The sequence below is a fragment of the Sus scrofa genome, chromosome 13, assembly GCF_054392235.1.
Source record: "Sus scrofa isolate SSC_HxYL_T2T_F1_AM1 chromosome 13, Sscrofa_HxYL_maternal_Yorkshire_Landrace_v2.0, whole genome shotgun sequence".
Classification (NCBI taxonomy): Eukaryota; Metazoa; Chordata; class Mammalia; order Artiodactyla; family Suidae; genus Sus; species Sus scrofa.
The window spans coordinates 54,321,270-54,343,150 of record NC_139395.1 but is presented as its reverse complement, the minus strand read 5'-3'; the positions used below and the strand labels follow the sequence as shown (position 1 = coordinate 54,343,150).

General features: G+C 38.1%; 1 protein-coding gene across 16 annotated transcripts in view; it reads left to right on the top strand.

The window, feature by feature from the left end:
* The window catches only part of DENND6A (DENN domain containing 6A), a 68,269-nt gene that overhangs the window by 16,395 nt on the left and 29,993 nt on the right, over nucleotides 1-21,881 (top strand). For 9 of the 16 annotated variants that reach the window (XR_014823381.1, XM_021069009.2, XM_084988700.1 and 6 more), the window contains 7 exons: nucleotides 3,910-4,022; nucleotides 6,592-6,672; nucleotides 8,138-8,243; nucleotides 9,115-9,194; nucleotides 10,797-10,859; nucleotides 12,209-12,264; nucleotides 21,285-21,407. Coding sequence is in view for 15 of the 16 variants with exons in the window: in XM_021069009.2 (XP_020924668.1) it covers nucleotides 3,910-4,022; nucleotides 6,592-6,672; nucleotides 8,138-8,243; nucleotides 9,115-9,194; nucleotides 10,797-10,859; nucleotides 12,209-12,264; nucleotides 21,285-21,407 (622 nt within the window). In the remaining variant the exon portion in view is untranslated. Of the gene's footprint in view, nucleotides 1-3,909; nucleotides 4,023-6,591; nucleotides 6,673-8,137; nucleotides 8,244-9,114; nucleotides 9,195-10,796; nucleotides 10,860-12,208; nucleotides 12,265-18,777; nucleotides 20,171-21,050; nucleotides 21,408-21,881 lie in introns of those variants that run through there. The other 7 variants (XM_021069010.2, XM_084988703.1, XM_084988699.1 and 4 more) reach the window with 2 other exon arrangements.

Here is a 21,881-nt window from a genome sequence, read left to right as displayed (position 1 = left end):
GGCGTGGTCACCGCAGCAGCTCAGGTTGCTGCCATGGCACAGGTTTAGCCTCTGGCCCAAGAACTTCCACATGCTGCAGGCATGGCCAAAAAAAAAATATATATATATATATATATATATATATATATATATATATATATATATATTTATATGTTGTGTGTGTGTATATATATATATATATGCACACATATGAAATATAATATAAAGACATATAAGATATATATATATATAAAGATGGCTTTGAGAGATCGCAGAAGGGCTTTTGTTGTTACCTGAATTATTAGAATCTTTCTTGTATGTTTTGCCTTTAATGAGATGATGATAGAGAGGTCTTAACAGGATCTCCATTTCAGATAACATTTTCCTTATAAAGGGTACACATGTAGTTCTGAGTGTAGTGAGTGTTGAATTGGACTTCTGTTGTATGGATTACAGGATGAACTGACTGTATGATTAGAGTCCCGGTGGATCCTTAACCCATTGAGCAAGGCCAGGGATCGGACCTGCATCCTCGTGGATGCTAGTCAGATTCATTAACTGCTGAGCCACAACGGAAACTCCTGAATGACTTTTTAGGAGCCTAAGTTTAAAATGTGTTTTCTCTCTGATAAATATTTGTCAGATTTTTTTTTCTCATTATTTACCTTGAATATCATCTGGATATTCACATTCCTTAGTCTTAAACTGTGACAGGTACTGAAGGACTATAGTCACTATGTTCTAAACACGACTAGAGAGAAAACTCAGCAATAGTAGAGGGAGCTTCAAGTAAAGATTAATCCTTTTTCTGAATGGAATAGATGTATCGACAACATTTGTCTCAACATCGGCACATCTTTCCTTCCTTCCTTCCTTTCCTCCCTTTTTCTTCCTCCCTCCCTCTTCTTGCTCTATTTTTTTCCATCTATATATAAATCTGTTGAACTAAAACAAGGCTAGGAGTATTTTCCATTATCTCAGTTCTCACATGTTTTCCTTATTTTGAACCATCTGCTATAACAAGTAAGGAAACTGAATCGATTCGCCCTCCTTTGTTTCTTCCCTCCTCCACAAAAGAAATACTAGTTTCTATAATTGTATTTATGTATATACTGAGTTGCTTTTTTAAAAACTTAAACATATTATCAAGTTTTTACTTCTCTTCTGGAGAACTTCATGTGCTAAAGAAATATAAGTACTTCTGGGTGTAATAATAAGTAATAAAATCTCAAGCACTTTTTATATTTAATCCTATTAGTTCTAAATACAGTAACTGGGGAGAATTTGAGTGACAAGCTACTTCCTGTGTCTTTTTAGAATAATTACAGTTTTTTGTAGTTATTGCCTGACGATTTAGGTAATGTTTTAAGAAGTTTGCTAAAGTGATTAAAGTTTATAAAACTTTAATGATTAAAATAGTAAGTCTGTTACTTGGGCACTTGGGCTCTTCCTGAGTCTGCTGTTTTATATCTTTATTTATTTACTTTTTTTTTTTTTTTTTTTTTTTTTTTTTTGTCTTGTCTTCTGAGGGCCGCACCGTGGCATATGGAGGTTCCCAGGCTAGGAGTCTAATTGGAGCTATAGCCTCTGGCCTATGCCAGAGCCACAGCAGCGCCAGATCCGAGCCTTGTCTGTGACCTACACCACAGGTCATGGCAGTGCTGGATCCTTAACCCACTGAGCGAAGCCAGGGATTGAACCCAAAACCTCATGGTTCCTAGTCGGATTAGTTTCCACTGCGCCACAATGGGAACTCCTATTTATTTACTTTTGATTTTTTTTTTCTTTTTTTCTTTTTAGGGCCACACCTGTGGCATATGGAAATTACCAGACTAGGGGTTGAATTAGAGATGCAGCTGCCAGCCTATACCACAGCCACAGCAATTACGGATCCAAGCCAAGCTACATCTGTGACCTACTCTGCAGCTTGTGGCAATGCCCCATCCTTAACCCACTGAGTATGGCCAAGAATTGAATCCACATCCTCATGCATACTAGTTGGGTTCTTAACCTTGCTGAGCTACAAGAGGAGCTCCTATCATGTCTCTTTTTTCAGTTTTGTTTTTGTTTTTGTTTTTGTTTTTGGGCCTCACTTGCGGCATATGGAGCTTACCAGGCTAGGGCCAAATCAGAGCTACAGCTGCTGGCCTATGCCACAGCCACAGCAACGCAGGATCTGAGCCTCGTCCAAGACCTACACCACAGCTCACAGCAACACTAGATCCTTAACCCACCGAGCAAGGCCAGAGATTGAACCTGCAACCTCATGGTTACTAGTCAGATTCATTTCTGCTACACCACAATGGGAACTCCCTATTATGTCTCTTTTTAAAAAAATTCTTGAAGTTCCCTGGTGGCTCAGCAGGTTGAGGATCTGACATTGTCACTGCAGTGGCTAAGGTTGCTGCTGTAGCTTGGATGGGAATCCCTGGCCCAGGAACTTTCATATGCCATGTGTGTGGCCAAAAAACAAATACACAAAAAAGAAATTCTCATTGTGAAAGAGAAAATACATACAAAGTCATGAAATAGAACTTTGCCAACCTCAAAAACCTTCTTTTGTCCTGTCCCAGACACTATTTCCCTCCTCCTCTTCAAAGGTGACCTTTATCCTGAGTCTTTAAAAAATTTTGTTTCTTTTTCTTTTTTAGAAAAATGTAATACAGTATTTAAAGGTTACACTCTATTTACAGTTTTTACAAAATATTGCCTATATTCCTTATGTTGTGCAATACAGCCTTGTAGCCTATTTATTGTACACGCAATAGTTTGTACCTCTCACTCTCAGCTTTATGTTGTTCCTCCTCCCCACTGGTAACCAACCATTAATTTGTTCTCTATATCTGTGAGTTTGGTCTTTTTTTTTGTTAGTTTTGCTTAGTTTTAAAAGTTTTTTTTAGCTTCCACATGTAAGTGATATCAGATGTATTTGTCTGTCTTTCTCTGACTTATTTCACTTAGCATAATGCCCTCCAGGTCCATCCGTGTTGTTGCAGATGCTAATTTTTGTTTAATGGCTGAGTAGTATTCCATTGTGTGTGGTACCACATCATGTTTATTCATTCATCTGCTGATGGACACTTAGGTTGCTTTCACACTTTGGCGATTGTAAATAATGCTGCTATGAACATTGGGGTGCACATGTCTTTTCGTATCACTCCTGATTCTTATAGTAGTAAGTTTTCTTGCTTTTCTTTATAGCTTTATCACCCAACCACGTATTCCTAAACACCGTTGCCTGCTTTAAAAAAAAAAAAAATATATATATATATATATATATATAAAAAATATGGATTTGAAGAATTTCTGCGTTCTTTTATATTTGGCTTCTTTTGCTCATTATTATGTTTGTGAATCAACATGCAGACAGTTTTCAAAAAGTTTTAATTTCATGGAGAAAATGATTAGGAAAAATAGTAGAGGAACATGGGGGTTAAGTAGCATGTTTTACTAATGGCTTTGCCTCTAACCAAATTGTTTTGAGCTAGTCACTTGAACTGTCAGGATGTCTTTTTTTCTTCTTTAAAACATGATAGGAGTTCCCGTCATGGCTCAGTGGAAACGAATCTGACTAGCATCCATGAAGATGCAGGTTCGATCCCTGGCCTCCCTCATGGGGTTAAGGATCCGGCCTTGCAGTGAGCTGTGACGTAGGTTGAAGACGCGGCTCGGATCCCACATTGCTGTGACTCTGGCATAGGCCGGCAGCTGCAGCTGTGATTCCACCCCTAGCCTTGGAACTTCCATATGCTGCTGGTGTAGCCCTAAAAGGACCAAAAAAAAAAAAAAAACCAAAAAAAAAAAAACAAAGACAGAATGGGTTTCAAACATTGATAGGACCCCTTCAGCTCTAAGTAAGATTTAATGAAACTGGATAAATAAACATTATACTGTGCTGTCCTCAATTTCTTTTATTTTTGTTTTCATTAGGTTGTCTTGGAGATACCCAGTTTTGTTTTAGATTTCGACAGTCTTCTGGGAGGAGGGTGTCACTGCATTGTCTCCTGGATCAATTTGACAAAGATTTACCAGTTTATTTAAAGGTTGGAAAAGTAGTAATAGAAGAATGTCCATGTGAAAGAAAGCTTTAGAACTCAGTTTTTCAGTTACTTCTTATAGCTTCAGTAATATTGTGCTTTTGTTTTGTTACTGTACTATACTGCCAGATTTACTAAGTGAATCTAATTCATAAGGATTTAACATGTGAATGAGAGAGCCTTTATAAAGCTACTGTTCTTAAAATATTATAACACCATCCTGAATTATAGAAATGAGAATATTGGGGTCATTTTCTTTCACTTGGTAATAACTATTCATTTAGGTGTGGAGATGGGTGGCAGTATACCGGTAAATATCCCTCTTGAGTTGAAGATTCCCGGTGGCAGTCCCAACCTACTTTATGATAGGATTATAGTTGTCTCTTTTTTATTTTTATTTTGTTTTGTTTTTGTCTTTTCTAGGGCCGCACCCGTGGCATATGAGGTTCCCAGGCTAGGGGTCTAATCAGAGCTATAGCTGCTGGCCTACGCCAGAGTCACAGCAATGTGGGATCCAAGCTGCGTCTGCGACCTACACCACAGCTCACGGCAATGCCAGATCCTTAACCCACTGAGCGAGGCCAGGGATTGAGCCTGCAACCTCATGGTTCCTATTTGGATTCGTTAACCACTGAGCCACAAGGGAACTCCTCGTTTTTATTTTTAAATGAACTTTGATTTATGGTTACTGATAATTAAAAACAATTTTAGTAATTCAGATGATTCCAGATTGTAAGGTTTCTGTGTGGTACTTCACACTTACATCTTTAACTGCATGAAGAACATTTCTATCAGGATGTCATATTAGCACAGCCAACAAGAACTTGACATCTTTTGCCAAAAATAAGCATTTACAAGCTTACCTTCCTGGTTTGACTAATGACAGGAATCCTCTCCCAGTTAGCAAAGATAATTACCTTTGAAGTGTCTCTTATAGCCAGTTCGTCCTTTCTATGACCTTTTACTATCACTGTTCACATATTTTTTCAACTGCTGATAATAATAGCTCTTTATTAGAGCTTTTTATGTTCTTGGCATTGTACCAATAAACATCTCATCAATCCTCTCTATAGTGTTCTGAGAGAGTTCCTTTTGCAAATGAGGATAGGAAATTTGCCCAAATATCTCCTGTTTTTCAGTGCAATATATATATGGTGTCCCCAACTAAAATGTATATGTATATTAAATAAAATAAATAAAATCTGAAATAATTGCCTGTTACTGAATAAAAAGGTAATGGTAGTACTATTTCCTTGCTCTCACTTTTTGGGCCTTCTAAAATAAAATCTTTTCCTTTCTAATTTCCAGCTTAATGTTTTTTTTATACATGTGCCATATTTTAGCTAAACTGAACTATGTGCTTTTTCCTGAAGTAGCTTGTATTTTTTCTGTCTGCGTGATTTTGCCCTGTTGGCTCTTGAAACCTGAAATGTCTTTGTCTTTTTAAAATCATATTCATCCTTCAAAGTTTGGGTCAAAAACAGCTGCCCCTAGGAGTTCTCATTGTGGCTCAGTGGTAATGAACCCGACTAGTATCCATGAGGACGCAGGTTGATCCCTGGCCTCATTCAGTCGGTCAAGGATCTGGTACCACTATGAGCTGTGGTATAGGTTGCAGACTCAGCTCAGATCTTGTGTTGCTGTGACTGTGGTGTAGGCTGGCAACTACAGCTCCAATTTGGCCCCTACCCTGGGGACTTCCATATGCTGCAGGTGCAGCCCTAAAAAGACAAAACCCAAAAAACAGCTGCCCCCATGAAATCTTTATTGATCACCACAGATGGAGGTAGTCTCTTCCCCCTTGGCCCCTGTAATTTTTTGTGCTTTTTTTTCATGGTAGCTGCCCTCTTATCATATAATAGTCGTTTTTGTACTTTTCTTATTCCTTAGGTTGTGATCTCCTTAGGAACTATGTTATGCATCTTTTTATCTCCCTAACACAATTCTTATTCAGAGTAGGTGATCAATAAATATTTGGTTAAAAAATAACAATCAAGTAAGCAACTGGGCCAGGATTTATTCCATTAGGATATAAAAACTTTGTAAGTTTTTTGGAGTGTAATTATCTTTCAAATTGTTTGTTGATAAACATTCCAGTGTTTCATTATTATTGGGTAAAAGTATAACTGTATACGATTCAGATTGGCATTTAACTCCTTTTATTTTCTCTTTTGAAATTTTACATTAGGATACCTCATAAGACTGAACCCTAAATCAAAATTGTAGGCAGAATTAAAAAACACCTAAATAAATATGGCATTGGGGAAAACAGAATTTGATTATCTTCTAACTTCTATTAAGTAGCACAGTTAAGAATAAAGAACACAAATAGAGTTAAGTTATAGGGGGTAAAATCTGACCTTAGTTCTTTAGTTATAACTATTTTTCTTTGGGCAAGTTAGCATGTTTTTATCTAGCAGTTACTGTCATGATTGTTATTTGTATTGGTGGAAAAGCATAACTAGCTTTTGTGTTTACCTCTTATCTCAAATTTTGGGCTTATAAGGGAAACTAATGTTAATAATAAAGGATAGCTATATATATATATGTTTTTAATTTGTCACTTCTTTCATAGAAGGATCCTGCGTATTTTTATGGATATGTGTATTTCCGACAAGTTCGAGATAAAACTCTTAAAAGAGGCTACTTTCAGAAGGTAATTTTCATATTCTGTAAGAGAAAAATATTTTTACGTTGTGGTTAGAAGAATGGAAATTATTAGAATGAACAGTCTTGGAGTTCCCGTCGTGGCTCAGTGGAAGCAAATCTGACTAGTATCCATGAGGATGCAGGTTCGATCCCCGGCCTGGCTCAGTGGGTTAAGGATCCGGCATTGCCATGAGCTGTGGTGTAGGTCGCAGATGCGGCTCCGATCTCACGTTGTTGTGGCTCTGGCGTAGACCAGCCGCTACAGCTTTGATCTGCCACCCAAGGAACCTTCATATGCCGTGCGTGCAGCCCTAAAAAAGACAAAAAAATAAAAAAGAATGAAAGTCTTTATCTTTTTTCTTTTTCTCTTTTTTTGGTCTCCCCACAGCATATGGATTTCCCTGGCTAGGGATCAGATCCAAGCCACAGTTGTGACCTAAGCCAGAGCTGCAGCAACACTGGATCCTTAATTCATTGTGCCTGGTTGGGGATAGAACCTGCATGCCAGCGCTCCCAAGATACCACCAATCCCATTGTGCCACAGCGGGAACTCCCTGAATGAACAGTCTTTAAAGCCTTTGATGTTTTATCTTCAAACATAGTAGAGGTTATATATATATATATATATATATATATATTTTAGATTATAGGCACGTGTCCTTAGATTTTTAACTGGTATTGAATTTTGTCTCTCTACTAACTCTATGCTAGATTCTTGACAGTAACTTACAGTTATTGTATGAAACTGTCAAAACTCAGAAGAATCTGTTTAATTTTCACATTTTGGAATAAGGGAAAGAATAAACAGTAATATAGTTAAAACTAATAAAAGCCTACAGTATCTTTTTTTGGAAGAGCCAGTAAATATACTTGATCAACAACTTAGTCATTAATGTTCCCACTCTAAATGTACAGTCTTTTTGTTTATAGATAGATAGGTAGGTAGTTAGATACTTGATGGAAAGGTAATAAGTAGTTTTTGAGAAAAATAGATTGAAAAATCAGTACAATCTTCATCTGAAGTGATCACAAACTATAAAGTCAGAGTTTCTAAGAATGTGGCTATGACCATTGAACCTTATAATAGTCATAGGTCTTAGTTTGAAAAAGCATCATGATTTGTATTTTCCTTGTTAGGCAAGCTAATTCCTAATATTGCTTTGCTCACAACAGTAGTAGCTAGCTTTGAAAATTATCCATGACATTAGTCTGTTTACAGGAGTGTCTTTTTTCTAGACAGCAGGGAAATCTGTGAATATGTCTTTTTACTCTTAAAGTGTAGTAAGAATGTTAAACTTCCTGCATTCTGTAAGTATAGTTTTGTATTCCTTTTATTATCCACTGTAAAAGCCTTTTTATTTTAAAATCCATACTTTTTTGCTGAATTTGGCTTGTTAGTAATTGGTTATATAAGAAATAATAAATTATAATCATTAGGAAATTTAAAAAAATTGTTTCTTTCTTCTCCCCAGTCCTTGGTTTTGATCAGCAAACTACCGTATATTCATTTTTTCCACACTGTGCTCAAACAGATAGCACCAGAATATTTTGAAAAGAATGAACCATATTTGGAAGCAGGTAAGTTAAACATTATGTGAGTTAGGTACCTTTATGAAGGAGTTTTAAAATTTTTACTGGAAATGAGTTAAAAAAATAGTTAAAAATTTTAAGGACTATATGGTGGGAGGGAGATGTAAAACTATTCTTCTGATATCTTTACACATAAACACCAAAGACCCTTTCTTTTATTATTTCCTTTTGCAACATAGATGATGCCTATTTTTTAGGATAATAATAAATAAGCATTGAGTTGCCAGTTCTGATACTCAGAGTACTATTAAACAGAAATCCTTATGTCACTCGATACAGAGAGAAGACCTCTGCAAGGTAGTGTGCTTTTGTAGCTAATTTTAGTAGTAATAAATTAATAGGAAAACTCCCTTTAAACCTATTATTTTGTTGGGGAGTTCCTGTTATGGCTCAGCAGAAACAAATCTGACTACTCTTCATGAGGATGCAGGTTCAATCCCTGGCCTCGCTCAGTGGGTTAAGGATCTGGCATTGCCGTGAGTTGTGGTATAGGCTGCAGACATGGCTCGGATCTGGTATTGCTATGGCTGTGGAGTAGGCCAGCTGCTACAGCTCCTATTCGACCCCTAGCCTGGGAACCTCCATGTGCTGTGGGTGTGGCCCTAAAAAGACAAAAAAAAAAAAAAAAAAGTATTATTTTGTTGCTTTAAAAAAATGTATTAACCAGTTTATACCCTAGAACATAGGTGTATGTCTGGTGAAATGTAAGATATTTTCGATACTTTTTCCTTTTATCTTCCATCCTTCCCAGTGTATTTTTTCTGCCCTGTAGAAAGTAGAGTTCTAATTTCTAATGTTTCATTTTTAATATTTTAATAATTCTACTTTATACTAAAAAATGTCTTACTGTATTTTTCAGCTTGTAATGATGTTGATCAATGGCCTGCCCCAGTGCCAGGGAAAACATTACACCTGCCTATTATGGGGATAGTAATGAAGGTAATAGCTTATAATTTGTCTCCTTTTTAAAAGAACTCTAGGAAGTTCATTCATGAGTTTTGCTTTTTAATTTCCTAGTAACATTTAATTCGGTTATTGCGTTTACTTGTTTGTCATTGATATGAGAAGTTACAGAGATAGAATTCATCCTGCTGCCCAGAAGCATTAGTCACACAACTCCAGGTCACCCGTCTCCTTCTCATCCTGTGGAGTTTGCATAATGGTGTCCTTTGTTAATATAATACATGTGAATGTAAATGCCATCTCCTAGAATTGTGCACCTTCATGGCTCCCCAGAGATGGATGGTATTGCAGAACACAGGTAGAGGGGAGGGATGCCCTGGGGCTTTAGGATCGGCATATGCACACTGTGGTATATGGAGTGCTTGACCAATGGGGACCTGTTGTAGAGCACATGGAGCTCTACCCAATATTGTGTGATAATCTATGGAAAAAGAATCTGAAAAAAAAAATGGATATATATGTATAGGTATAACTGAATCACTTTGTTGTACAGCAGAAATTATCACAACATTGTAAATCAACTCTACTTCAGTAAAACTTAAAAAATATGTACATATTGTGATATAGTTCAAACAGAGAATTCAGTATAAGTTAGTAAAATTTAAAAGAAATTAGGAAAGCCATTGATTCTTAGTCTTAAGTAATCTTTTTAATGTATGATTTCAGACCAACATGTCCATCCCAGGATATTCTTCTCTATTAAGTTTTTTTTTTTTTTTTTGTCTTTTTGTCTTTTTAGGGCTGCACCCACAGCATATGGTGGGAATCCCAGGCTAGGGGTCCAGTCTGAGCTGTAGCTGCCAGCCTACGTCACAGCCACAGCAACTCAGGATCTGAACTGCATCTGTGACCTACAACACAGTCACGTCAACGGCAGATCCTTAATCCACTGAGTGAGGCCAGGGATGGAACCTGCAACCTCATGGTTCTCATCAGATTCGTTTCCACTGCACCCCTATGTGAACTCCCTATTAATTTGTTTTTTATGTAATATATAAAATGAATTAGCATTTTGCTCCTAGGCTTTGAATGAATGTGCTCTAAGTGCTTTTGCAGTTGCTTTCAAGTTGGACTTATTTTTGGCTATGATCTCTCTGTAGATGTGCTCACATCTTAAGATCTGTGTTCTGTTGTTTTTTTTTTTTTCCCTGGGAAATCATCAAAAGTAGCTCTGAGTTGAGAGTTCTCATGGTTCTCTGTGAGATTTATCCCATAGTTTGGCAGGCTTGAGAGGGTGTGTTTGGGTGTGTGTATATTAATGAAGCAAAGATTGGAACAATAAACAGGAAGTGGTATGTAGTTGATGTCTTTTTTCTACTTTTCAGCACATTTGCTTCTCAGTAGGTTAGTGATTTCTGTGTGTTTGGGAGCATGGAGACCTTGGTTCACTTAACCTTCTGCTATGACTAAAAATAAATAATGATTTTATTTTTTTAATGTGACAAAAGTATTTTTAGGTATTGCTGAATATATTTTTTTAGTATCAGGATAGAGTGCTTCTGATCCTTCATTGTAGTGGGTCTCAAAAATTATAGGAAGGACATCATTTTGAGCCACAGTTAATTTCTTCTCTTTCAGGTACGGATTCCCACATGTCACGACAAGCCTGGGACAACTCAATTAGTGCAGTCAACTCAGCAGGTAGTGCGGTACTGTGGTAGAATAATGCATTTATATCTATAATGCAGAAAGTCTCTCTAACAGAAATTTTAAACTGGAAAAAGCAGATTTTTTGGGTGTGTGCTCTATTTCTGAATATTACTGAAATACTGCATTAAATAATTTTTAATGAGTTGATAAACTTTCTAATGTTTCTCAGGGTTTTTTTTTAATGGCTGCATCTGCAACATATGGAAGTTCCCAGGCTATAGGTCGAATTGGAGCTGTAACTGCGGCTACAACAGGAACTCCAGAATTTTTTTATCTTGTTCTTTCTCTAGTAGACACTAGAGAACTCAGAATTTATACTGTAATTGTGAGGACAATGAGAAAACTAGCCTTTTCAATGAAGTTCAGTTCTAACAAAACCTCTTAGAGGAATGGTCAGCAGATTTCTGTTGTTAACAGGAATCTTATTCAAAAGAATTCTATGATTGTGGTCGCTTTCCATTTTTTCCAAAGCTATAGTTCATCTGTGAGTAGAGATGAATTTTTCATTTGAAAAAATTTAACTGATATATTAGCACTCACGTTGTTCTTTGACTTAAATAAAAATGGAGAGCAATAGGAAAACTAATTTTGCCTATTCTCTCTCTCTCTCTGTATATATATATATATATATGTCAAGTTGTATTATGGTAGTATTTTATACAGTTGAGAATTAATCTAACATTTGACTACTGGATTAATGCTTTATCTGTGAAATCTGTTTTACTGTTTTATCCTTGACCTTATGCTGTGTTAGGGAAGATTGATAAGACCCATTGTCTTTATGGCTGCTTCTGAAGAATCTTAAAAGATAGGGTAACATGGCTTAGTGATCATGAGATAGACGGACATTTTATTTTATTGCTTTTTAGGGTTGCATGTGCAGCATATGGAAGTTCCCAGGCTAGGGGTTGAATCAGAGCTGCAGCTGCAGGCCTCCACCACAGCCACCACAACACAGGATCCGAGCTGCATCTGCGACCTACACTGCAGCTCATGGTAATGCCAGATACTTAAGCCACTGAGCAAGGCCAGGGGGCGAATCTGCATCCTCATGGATACCAGTCAGGTTCATAACCCACTGAGCCACAATGGGAACTCCTGATAGACATATTTTAAAGATCAATTTCTGGAGTTCCCTTGTGGTTCACCAAGTTAAGGATCCTGTTTCATCACTGCTATAGCTCTGGTTACAACTGTGTGGTGCAGGTTTGACCCCTGGCCTGGGAATTTCTATATACCATGGGCCTAGCCAAAAAAATTTTTTTTAATTTAAAAAAATAAAAATCAGTTTCTGTAAATTTTAGTGACAGCTTGTCTATTTTTCTTTTTTAATCTCTTAGGGAGACACACATATATCTGTTATTTTACCTACTGTTCATGAGGTGGATCTTTTCAGGTAAAGAAAAAATTTGTTATCTGCCTTTTCCCTTGTGATATTGCTGTTAATTTCTTTAGAAAATGAATGTTCTTATATGAAATGTGGGAAAAAATGGAAGAAAATCATTATTATGTTTCACATGTTGTATAGCAGTGGTTCATCCTTGACTGTATGTCATTTGCTTTGACTACTAGGGAAATTTGGATATGGATTGGATATTATGTGGTAGAAACAAATTATTTTTTGTTTGGTTGGGTATGAGAATGGTATTGCGATGATGTAAGAAAATTAAGTTATTTTTTAGAGATTCATTTTAAAGTGTTTTGAGATGAAATGTCATGAGCTTTGTGCTTCATTTTAAAATTCTTAAAAAATGAAGTAAAAATTGCAGAATGTGGTTAACTCTAGATGATATATATGGGGATTTTTTACCCTATTGTCTTCATTTTTCTGTAAGTTTGGAACGTTTCCAAGTGCAAAATAAAAAAGAGAGATAATCTAGCACTTAAAAAAGAAAGAAGAAGCATTCCCTGGTGGCTACAAATCCAGCATTATCACCGAGTGGCTCTGGTTACTCCTGTGGTGCGGGTGTGATCCCTGGCCCAGGAACTTCTGCATGCCCAGGGCACAGCCAAAAAAAAAAAAAAAAAAAAAAAGAAAGAAAAAGTATCCAAGTAACTAGGTAAGAGCTTTGGATTAGTGCCCAAGTTCCAGCTCCCAGATGATTCTGATGTGTAGCCCAGCTTGAAAAACCACTGGCCACTGCTATAAAAGAATAATTACTAAATACTAATGCATGTAATCAGGAGTCACATGAAAGACTTAGAATGAGGTTTTTTGTGTGTGAGGTGTTTTTTTATTTTATTTTTTTGAGGGAGGAGGTGGTTTGGTGACCTTAAACTGCATGGAATATTGCTTCAAAGATTGATTAGTTTTATATGCCTAGCACAGCCCAATAAGCCCACCTCAGGGCAAACATATCCACAAAGACCTGTATGCAAATGTTTATAGTAGTTTTATTCATACCGGCCTAAAACTGGAAACAATGCAAATGTCCATCAACTGGTAAATGGATAAATGAAATATGATACATGCATATACATGGAATACAACTCAGCAAAAAAAAAAAAAAAAAAACTATTGATACAGTAAACAAACATGGAAGATTATTAGAAGCACAGTGTTTCAATCTTTAATGAAAGGAACCAGATTTTAAAGAGTTACTTACTGAATAATTCCATTTACATGGTATTCTGAAAAAGGCAGAATTATAGGGATAGAAATCATTCAGTGGTTGCCTGGGGATGGGGGAGGGAGATTGACTACAAAGGGCTTGAGGGAGGTTTGTGGAGTGATGAAACTGTTCTGTATCTTTGATACAGGTGAATTTTATTGTATATAAATCTTACTTGAAAACAAATTTTCTTTTAAATAATTAAATGTAGAAGTCCCATTGTGGCTCAGCGGGTTACGAACCTGACTAGTATCCATGAAGATTCAGGTTTGATCCCTGGCCTCACTCAATGGGGTTGAGGATCTGGCGTTGCTGTGAGCTGTGGTGTACGTTGCAGATGCAGCTTGGATCCGGTGTTGCTGTGGCTGTGGCATAGGCCAGCAGCTGCAGCTCCAATTCAACCCCTAGCCTGGGAACTTCCAAATGCCACAGGTACGGCCCTAAAAAAGAAAAAGACAAAAAACAAAACAAAACAAAAAATTAAATGTAGGAGTTCCCTGGTGGCTCAGCAGATTAAGGATCTGGTGTTGTCACTGCTTGTGGCGCCGGTTCAATCCTTGGACCAAGAACTTCTGCATACCATGGGGCACAGCAAAAAAAAAAAAAAAAAAATTAAATTTGGCAATCTTCAAATGAAAAGGGGGAGTGGAGTGTTTCCTAAATAAATGAATAAATATCACAGGAAAAATAAACTAAGAGGGATGTGTATTATTTGTAATTTTGCTGCTTAATTCATTAAGGAATAAATTGAAGAACTGGCATAAGTTCATTTGGAATTTGATTGTCAGACATGTTTTCTTTTGAACTGCTGGGTACAAGTCCTTTGTTTTGGTAGAGTCAATGCTTTTTTTTTTATTATCAGTTATCTTATGTGGTAACTAATTACTCCCACCACTAATACCTTGATTGGCATGTGTCTTTTCTCCTGAATATGAGTTACATATTATTGTTTTTGAAGTAGGTCATTTGTTGTTTTATAATTCTTACCACTTAGGAGCTGAGAAATCAAACCTTGAAGAATGATAACCTCACACAGAGATATCAAACAGAGATATGCAAACATTTAATATCTGACAGTGGGATTAATGCTTTGTCCATGACAACCCTTTTTGTTTTGTGTGTGTGGAGCTTACATTTATTAGTGTGAATGACAGTTTAAATGTTTGTCACTTATATTTAAGGTGATGTTTTTATACCAAGTCTGAGCTTGAAAACAAAGGACAAAGACCTGGAAAGATAGCATATGGAGTTCCCAGGCTAGGGGTAAAATCGGAGCTGCAGCTGCCAGACTACGCCAAAGCCACAGCAACACAGGATCTGAACTGTGTCTGCAACCTGCACCACAGCTTACGGCAACACCGGATCCTTAACCCACTGAGCGAGGCCAGGGATCGAACCCCCAACTTCATGGTTCCTCGTCGGATTTGTTTCTGCCACACCATAGTGGGAACTCCCTGGAAAGGTATTTGGGGTTGAGTGGCAGAGAAACAGTTGAGTATAGGGGCCTTTTTCTCTCTTTTCATCATGTCAAGGCTTCTTAAGTTACTGCTACTCCAGAGACCATACCTGTGGTTTCAGATCTGTCTTGATCTCAGAGATAGTTTTGTCAGTTTTTAAGTTGAGCTTGGAATTGAAGAGAGTTTTCTGTTGAAATGGACTGATATTCTCTTACCTAGGGTCAAGGATATTTTACCTGCTGATACTTGTTGTTGGGTCTTTGCACATCAAGAGACCTATCAGTTATGTGTCATCATGTCTTGTGCCCCCAGTCCTCATTGGCAGAGCAGACAGCAGTTAGGGGTGTTTTTGTGTGTCAAAGAATGAGAAAGCCTATCACCATGTAAAATGTGTCTGATGCTCTTTGACACATGTTCATTTCTTTTAGCTTTCAAGATTATAATAATATGCTGTATCTTTGCAAAAGATTGAGATCATTATCTATTTCTTAGGCATGACTTTCTAATTTTTTTCCCAGGGATGGCTTTTTGCGGGGGTTAGGGGTGGGCTGGGAGCATCTGCAATGGGGATATAAAAGTGGTGCTAAAAAAAGACTCTGTGATTTCCCTACAGACTGTCATTTTAGTAATTCTATACTGATTTACCTCTCCCCAATAAAAATTGCTTTGTACAACAGATAATACTAGGGTAACACAGAGATTTCAGAGAAGGCTTCATCTTGTAACTGTACTTCTTACCTGTTTGTGCCCTTACTGATAACGTATTACTATACATCAGAGAAAAAGTGATTTGCAACTTTAATTTAATACTTTAAGGGCATCCCATTATTAAAGTCAGTTGGTTGGATGTTTGTATATAGGTCTTTTCCATTTTTCCTTTGCTTATTTTTTTTTTGAGTTGCCACTGTGGCACAGTGAAATCGGCATTGTCTCTATAGCCGTCTGGTCGCTGCTGAGGTGCCAATTTGATCCCTGGCCCAGTGCAATGGGTTAAAGATCTGGCATTGCCACAGCTGTTGTGTGGATCAGAGCTGCAGCTTGGATTTGATCCCTGGCACCTGAACTTCCATATGCCAAAGGGCATCCAAAAAAAAAAAATTACTAGTTTTAAAAAAATTAGATATATACAAATTTTTACATGTATGTAATTATATATATAAAACATGTATCTATATTATAAAGTTTTGAAACGATCACAAATTTACAGAAAAGTGATCAGTATAGTACAGAAAACTTTTTTGTTTCCCCTGAATCATTTGATGGTAAGTTGAAGGACCTGGTGCCACATCTTCCCTTAATATTTTATTTTATTATTTATTTATTTATTTTTTATGGCCACACCTGCAGCATATGGAAGTTCTCAGGCTAGGGGTTGAATCAGAGCTGCAACTGCTGGCCTATACCACAGCCACAGCAACACCATATCCTTAACACACTGAGCGAGGCCTGGGATTGAACCCTCATCCTCACAGATACTAGATGAATTTGTAATTCACTGCGCCACAATGGGAACTTGTTCCCTTAATATTTTAGTGCCTATTTCCTACAAATAAGGACACGATGGCAACCATAAAAATTGGGAAATTAACATTGATAAATTAATGCTATCTAATACTGACCACATTCAAATGTCACCAGTTGTCACATTTAGTTGTCATGTCTCTTTAGTCTCTCTCAGTCTGGAATAGCTCCACAGTCTTCTCTCATGGCCCTGACATTCTTTTTTTTTTTTGCTTTTTAGTGCCACACTCACAGCATATGGAAGTCCCCAGGCTAGGGGTCGAATTGGAGCTACAGCTACTAGCCTATGCCACAGCCACAGCAGCACGGGATCCGAGATGCATTTGCAACCTAACCATAGCTCGTGGCAACGCCAGATCCCCAACCCACTGAGTGAGGCCAGGGGTTGAACCTGAATCCTCATGGATACTAGTCAGATTCATTTCTGCTGTGCCACAGTGGCAACTCCCAGCCCTGACATTCTTGTGGACTATAGGACAATTATTTTACAGGAAATCCCTCAGCTTAAGATTTGCTTATAATTAGATTCAGGCGCTGCATCTTTGGCTGGGAGGTAGCACATAACTTTGGCTTGCCTCATTTCAGATAATGTTCACTTTGATCAGTTGATTAGTGTGGTGTTCTTTAGGCTTCTCCATTGATGAGTTATTCTTTTTCCTTTTCTAATTAAGTATTTTGTGACTAGGTACATTGAAACTATGTATAGTAGGTATTTATTGTTGTATAATAAATTAATATAATATAGGAGCTTGAAAGAACAAACATTATTTCACACAGTTTCTGAGCGTTAGGGATCTGGGAGTAGCTCAGTTGGATAGTTTTATCTCTGGATCTCTTGTGAGGTTGCAGTTAAAATGTCAGCTGAGGTTTCAGTCAGTGGGATAAGTGGAACTGAAGGGTCTCAACTGGGGCTGGAGGATCTGCTTCCTTAGAAGGCTTATTTACTTGGCTGTTGGCTGGTGGTCACAGTTCCTTCTGGCTGTTGGCAGGAGGCTTTTTTTTTTTTTTTTTTTTTTTTTTTTGCCATATCCTTTTCATTCTTTAAACACTAATTTGTTTATTCTAGGCATATTTTTTTATTAAAAATTGATATATAATTCACATACAGTAATACTCTTTCAAAGTATATAATTCAGTGAGTTTTAACATATTCGCGAATGTAGCTTTCACTACTGTCTAGTTCCAGAACATTTTCATACCCTCGAAAAGTAAACCTATACCCCATTAGCAGTTATTCCGCATGCCTTCTCTCCCTTAGCCCCTGCTAACCAGTAATCTACTTTCTGTCTCTTTGGATTTGCCTATTCTGTACATATCATATAGGTAGACTCATACAAGATGTGGCCTTTTATATCTACCTTCTTTCACTTAGCGTATTGTTTTCATGGCTTATCCATTCAGTAGCATGAATCGTTATTTCATTTTATGGCTGAATAGTGTTCCATTATATGGATATACCACATCCATTAATCCATTGAAGGATATTTGGATGGTGTCCAGTTTTTGGCTGTTATGTATAATGCTATTGTGAACATTTGTGTATAAGCCTTTGTGTGAACTTATTTTCAGTTATCTTGGGTCCCAAGATTATTTTGTATTTTCTCTTCCCCAGTGCTAGAGTCAGCCATTTCTCAAAAAAACCTTGGCTAGAGTTCCCTTTGTGGCTCAGTGGGTTAAGAGCTTGACAGTATCCCTGAGGATGTGGGTTTGATCCCTGATCTCAGTGGGTTAAGGATCAGGCTTTTCCTCAAGGTGCTGTGTAGGTCGCAGATGTGGCTTGGATCCCAAGTTGCTGTGCCTGTGGTGTAGGCTGGCAGCTGCAGCTCTGATTGAAACCCCGACTCTGGAATTTCCATATAGTGCAAGTGCACCCCCACCCCACCCCCCTCAAAAAAAAGCCTTGCTTTTTTTTTTCAGTAGAGAATAGGATTTTCTTTTTTTTCTTTCTTTTTTTTTCTTTTTTTAGCCACACCTGTGGCATGTGAAAGTTCCCAGGCCTGGGATCAAACCCACACCACAGTAGCAACTTAGGCCACATAGGTGACAACTCTGGATCCTTAACCCACTGTATCACCAGGAAACTCCCAAGAATAGAAGTTTGAAGTCAAGATCTGAGCATTAGTTGCACTCATTGCTATTGGAATATCCCTCTCAGTGGTCAGAGCTAGGGACAATATGTATCTGTAAATGCATGCATATATATGTACATAGACATATACAATATATAAACACTTTTACACACACATTTGTTTCTGTATCCATATATATTGAAAACTGTAATGTCACACCAATGCCCCCAATTTCAGTACAACATGACAGGGTTTACCCTACTTTTCTCTTTTTTCATATTGTATTTCTTTTCTTTGACAGGAACTACCTTCTTTTATTCTTGATTCATTTACTATTTGATCAGTCCCTGGTTAATAACCAGTCTCTTGTCTCTGCTGCAATCTTCTCTGAGCAGGTGCCCTTCTTACCCTTCTGAAATGCCACACCTGGCTGCTCTTCTTCATGGGTACCCTCCTTACCCTGTTCAGGCTCTGCTCCATGCTGATAGATCCTCACCTGGTTACCCTCCACCCCACTCAGGCTTCTCTATCCCACATTAGGCCACCTCTCCAGGTAGATCCCATCCTCACCTTGTGCTCTGGCTTCCGATGCTCTGCCAGCCTGCACATGGATGCCCTCCTTTCCCTACTTGTGCTTCTCCACCTTGCTGCAGGCCACCTCTCCATGCGTACACCCTCATTCCCCTGCTTTGACATCCTGCCAGGGACACCCTCCTCAACCCACTCGGGCTTTGCCTCTGCGCTTGCTGCCCCTCTGTGCCCCTCACAGTTCCTGGTCTTTGTCATCCCAAATCAGATCACTTCCACACATGCACACCTCTCTCACCACATGTGGGTTCCAACACCCCGACAACAAGCCACCCCTTCCACATAGATGTCTACCTTATCTCAAACAAGGCTTGATACCCTCTTTGGGCCAAGAGGGCTCTCTTTCCCTTCTGGCAGAAATGCCTACCCTGTACTGTGTTTTGCTGTAGGATTAAATTGTTTAGGAAAAAAGGAGGAAGAAGAGCTCCCTCACCTTATCCTTGAACTGTTTATTGTTTTTGGTTTTTTTGGGCCTTCCTTCACATTTCTCTTCTTGCCTTTGAATAATTAAAATTACTTTCTCTAATTTCTATCTCACAATATGAAATTTGTTTCATATTTTTACACTTAAAAGTTACTTGTATTTTTTCCTTTTTTTCCTCTATGTATAAGTTTTCAACAAAGTGTATTGGTAATGATTTTTGTAAATAAGCAGTTTTTTCTCTAATTAACTAGGAAAAATTATGACCCTACTAGGAGGAAACTAGAGTTATCAAATATAGCTTAGGCTAGGTGATGTACCAGAGTTTTGTCCTATAGGTTTCTACCTAATTCAGGGCTCTTGTGAAAATATGCAGCATTTCTATAGGGTGAGAATCTGCCTAGAAAATGATTCTCTTTGGTATTAGAAAGCCCCCTTGGAGTTCCCGTTGTGGTCCAGCAGAAACAAATCCGATTAGTGTCCATGAGGACACAGGTTCAATCTCTGGCCTTGCTAAGTGGGTTAAGGATGCAGCATTGCCACGAACTGTGGTGTAGGTCACAGATGCGGCTTGGATCCCACATTGCTATGGCTGTGGCATAGGCTGGCAGCTGCAGCTCCAATTGGACCCTTAGCTGGGAACCTCCATGTTCCACAAGTGTGGCCCTTAAAAAAAAAAATTGAACGTCCCCTTGTGATTTGTTTTCCTCATTCTTTAATGGAAGTATGGGCTTCGAAATTAAGTACCTTCAGTAGACATCCTTTGGAAAGTTAATTTTTCTTTTTTCCTTCAAAATACTTAGAATAGAAATTCAAATATAAGGGGTTCCTTGGTGACTCGGCAGATTAAGGATCTAGTGTTGTCACTGCTGTGGCCTGGGCTCTGTCCCTGGCCCCAGAAAATCTGCATGCCATGAGCATGGTTAAAAAAAGGGTGGGGGGGGGGAGTTCCCATTGTGGTGCAGCTGAAATGACTCCAACTAGGAACCATGAGGTCGCAGGTTTGATCCCTGGCCTCGCTCAGTGGGTTAAGTATCTGGCGTTGCTGTGAGCTGTGGTGTAGGCCAGCAGCTGTAGCTCTAATTAGACCCCTAGCCTGGGAACCTCCATATGCCATGGGTGTGGCCCTGAAAAGACAAAAAAAGACACACACACACACACAAAAGGAAAAAAATTCAAATGTAACAAAGAAATATTGATAACAGATGTACTGTATGGTACAATAATTTAATGATTATTTTATATGCTTTTATTGTTTGTTAGCTATTCTGTTTGCCAATATATTGCATTTAATTTTATAAAAATTGGAATGAGGAGTTCCCCTCGTGGGTGGTGCAGTGGAAACGAATCCTACTAGGAACCATGAGGCTGTGGGTTTGATCCCTGGCCTCGCTCAGTGGGTTAAAGATCTGTCATTGTCGTGAGCTGTGGTGTAGGTCGCAGACGTGGCTCAGATCCTGCATTGCTGTGGCTGTGGTGTAGGCCAGCAGCTGTAGCTCCAATTCGACCCCTAGCCTGGGAACCTCCATATGTTGTGAGTGCAGCCCTAAAGAGAAAAAAAAAAGAAAAAATGGCATGAGTAAAATTGCTGTATGTTTTTACATGGACAAAGGAAACATATATCACCATATATTAAATGAATTTGTGTATCAGATCAAGTACACAGAGCTGGAAGATTTTATATCATATAAACTTAAAAAACAGGGATGGATAAATAACAGTATCTTTACTGTGTAAACACCTTTCAGATGTTTCTGCCCAGTTTTCCTTCATAGTCAGATGCTTTGGGAGCTGGTGCTGTTGGGTGAACCTCTTGTGGTCATGGCACCGTCACCATCAGAGTCGTCAGAGACCGTATTGGCACTTGTTAAGTGAGTATATTTGGTTCCTGAAGTGATGTTGCAGCACTTTCCCATCTGTGATATATTTGCATACTCATTACCTTTATCTCCATAGTAACCTTGTAGGAAGGTAGTGCTCATTGTAGCACATATATTGATTAAAAAATTAATTCAGGCTCCATGAGGGCTGAAACTGTGTTTTTGTTTTTCTGAGCAATAAGCACATTCATTCGTTTACATGAAGTTGGCATCTGATAAATATCATTTTTGTGAAAAGTCAGTGTCTCAGAAAAAGCTAGTGAATGATAGAGCCAGAATTTCTACCCATCTTCTGTCCCAAAGCTAGCCTGTTTTCAGTATGCCATTCCACACTATAAATTTCTGTTTGTCTTTCAGGTTTCCGGAAATGAGTTTACTACTTATTTAAATAGATAAATGATTCCCTTGGGGTGAACTCTGTGTATAGATGTTTTATTTCATAGTTATTGAGTACATCCTTTAAGT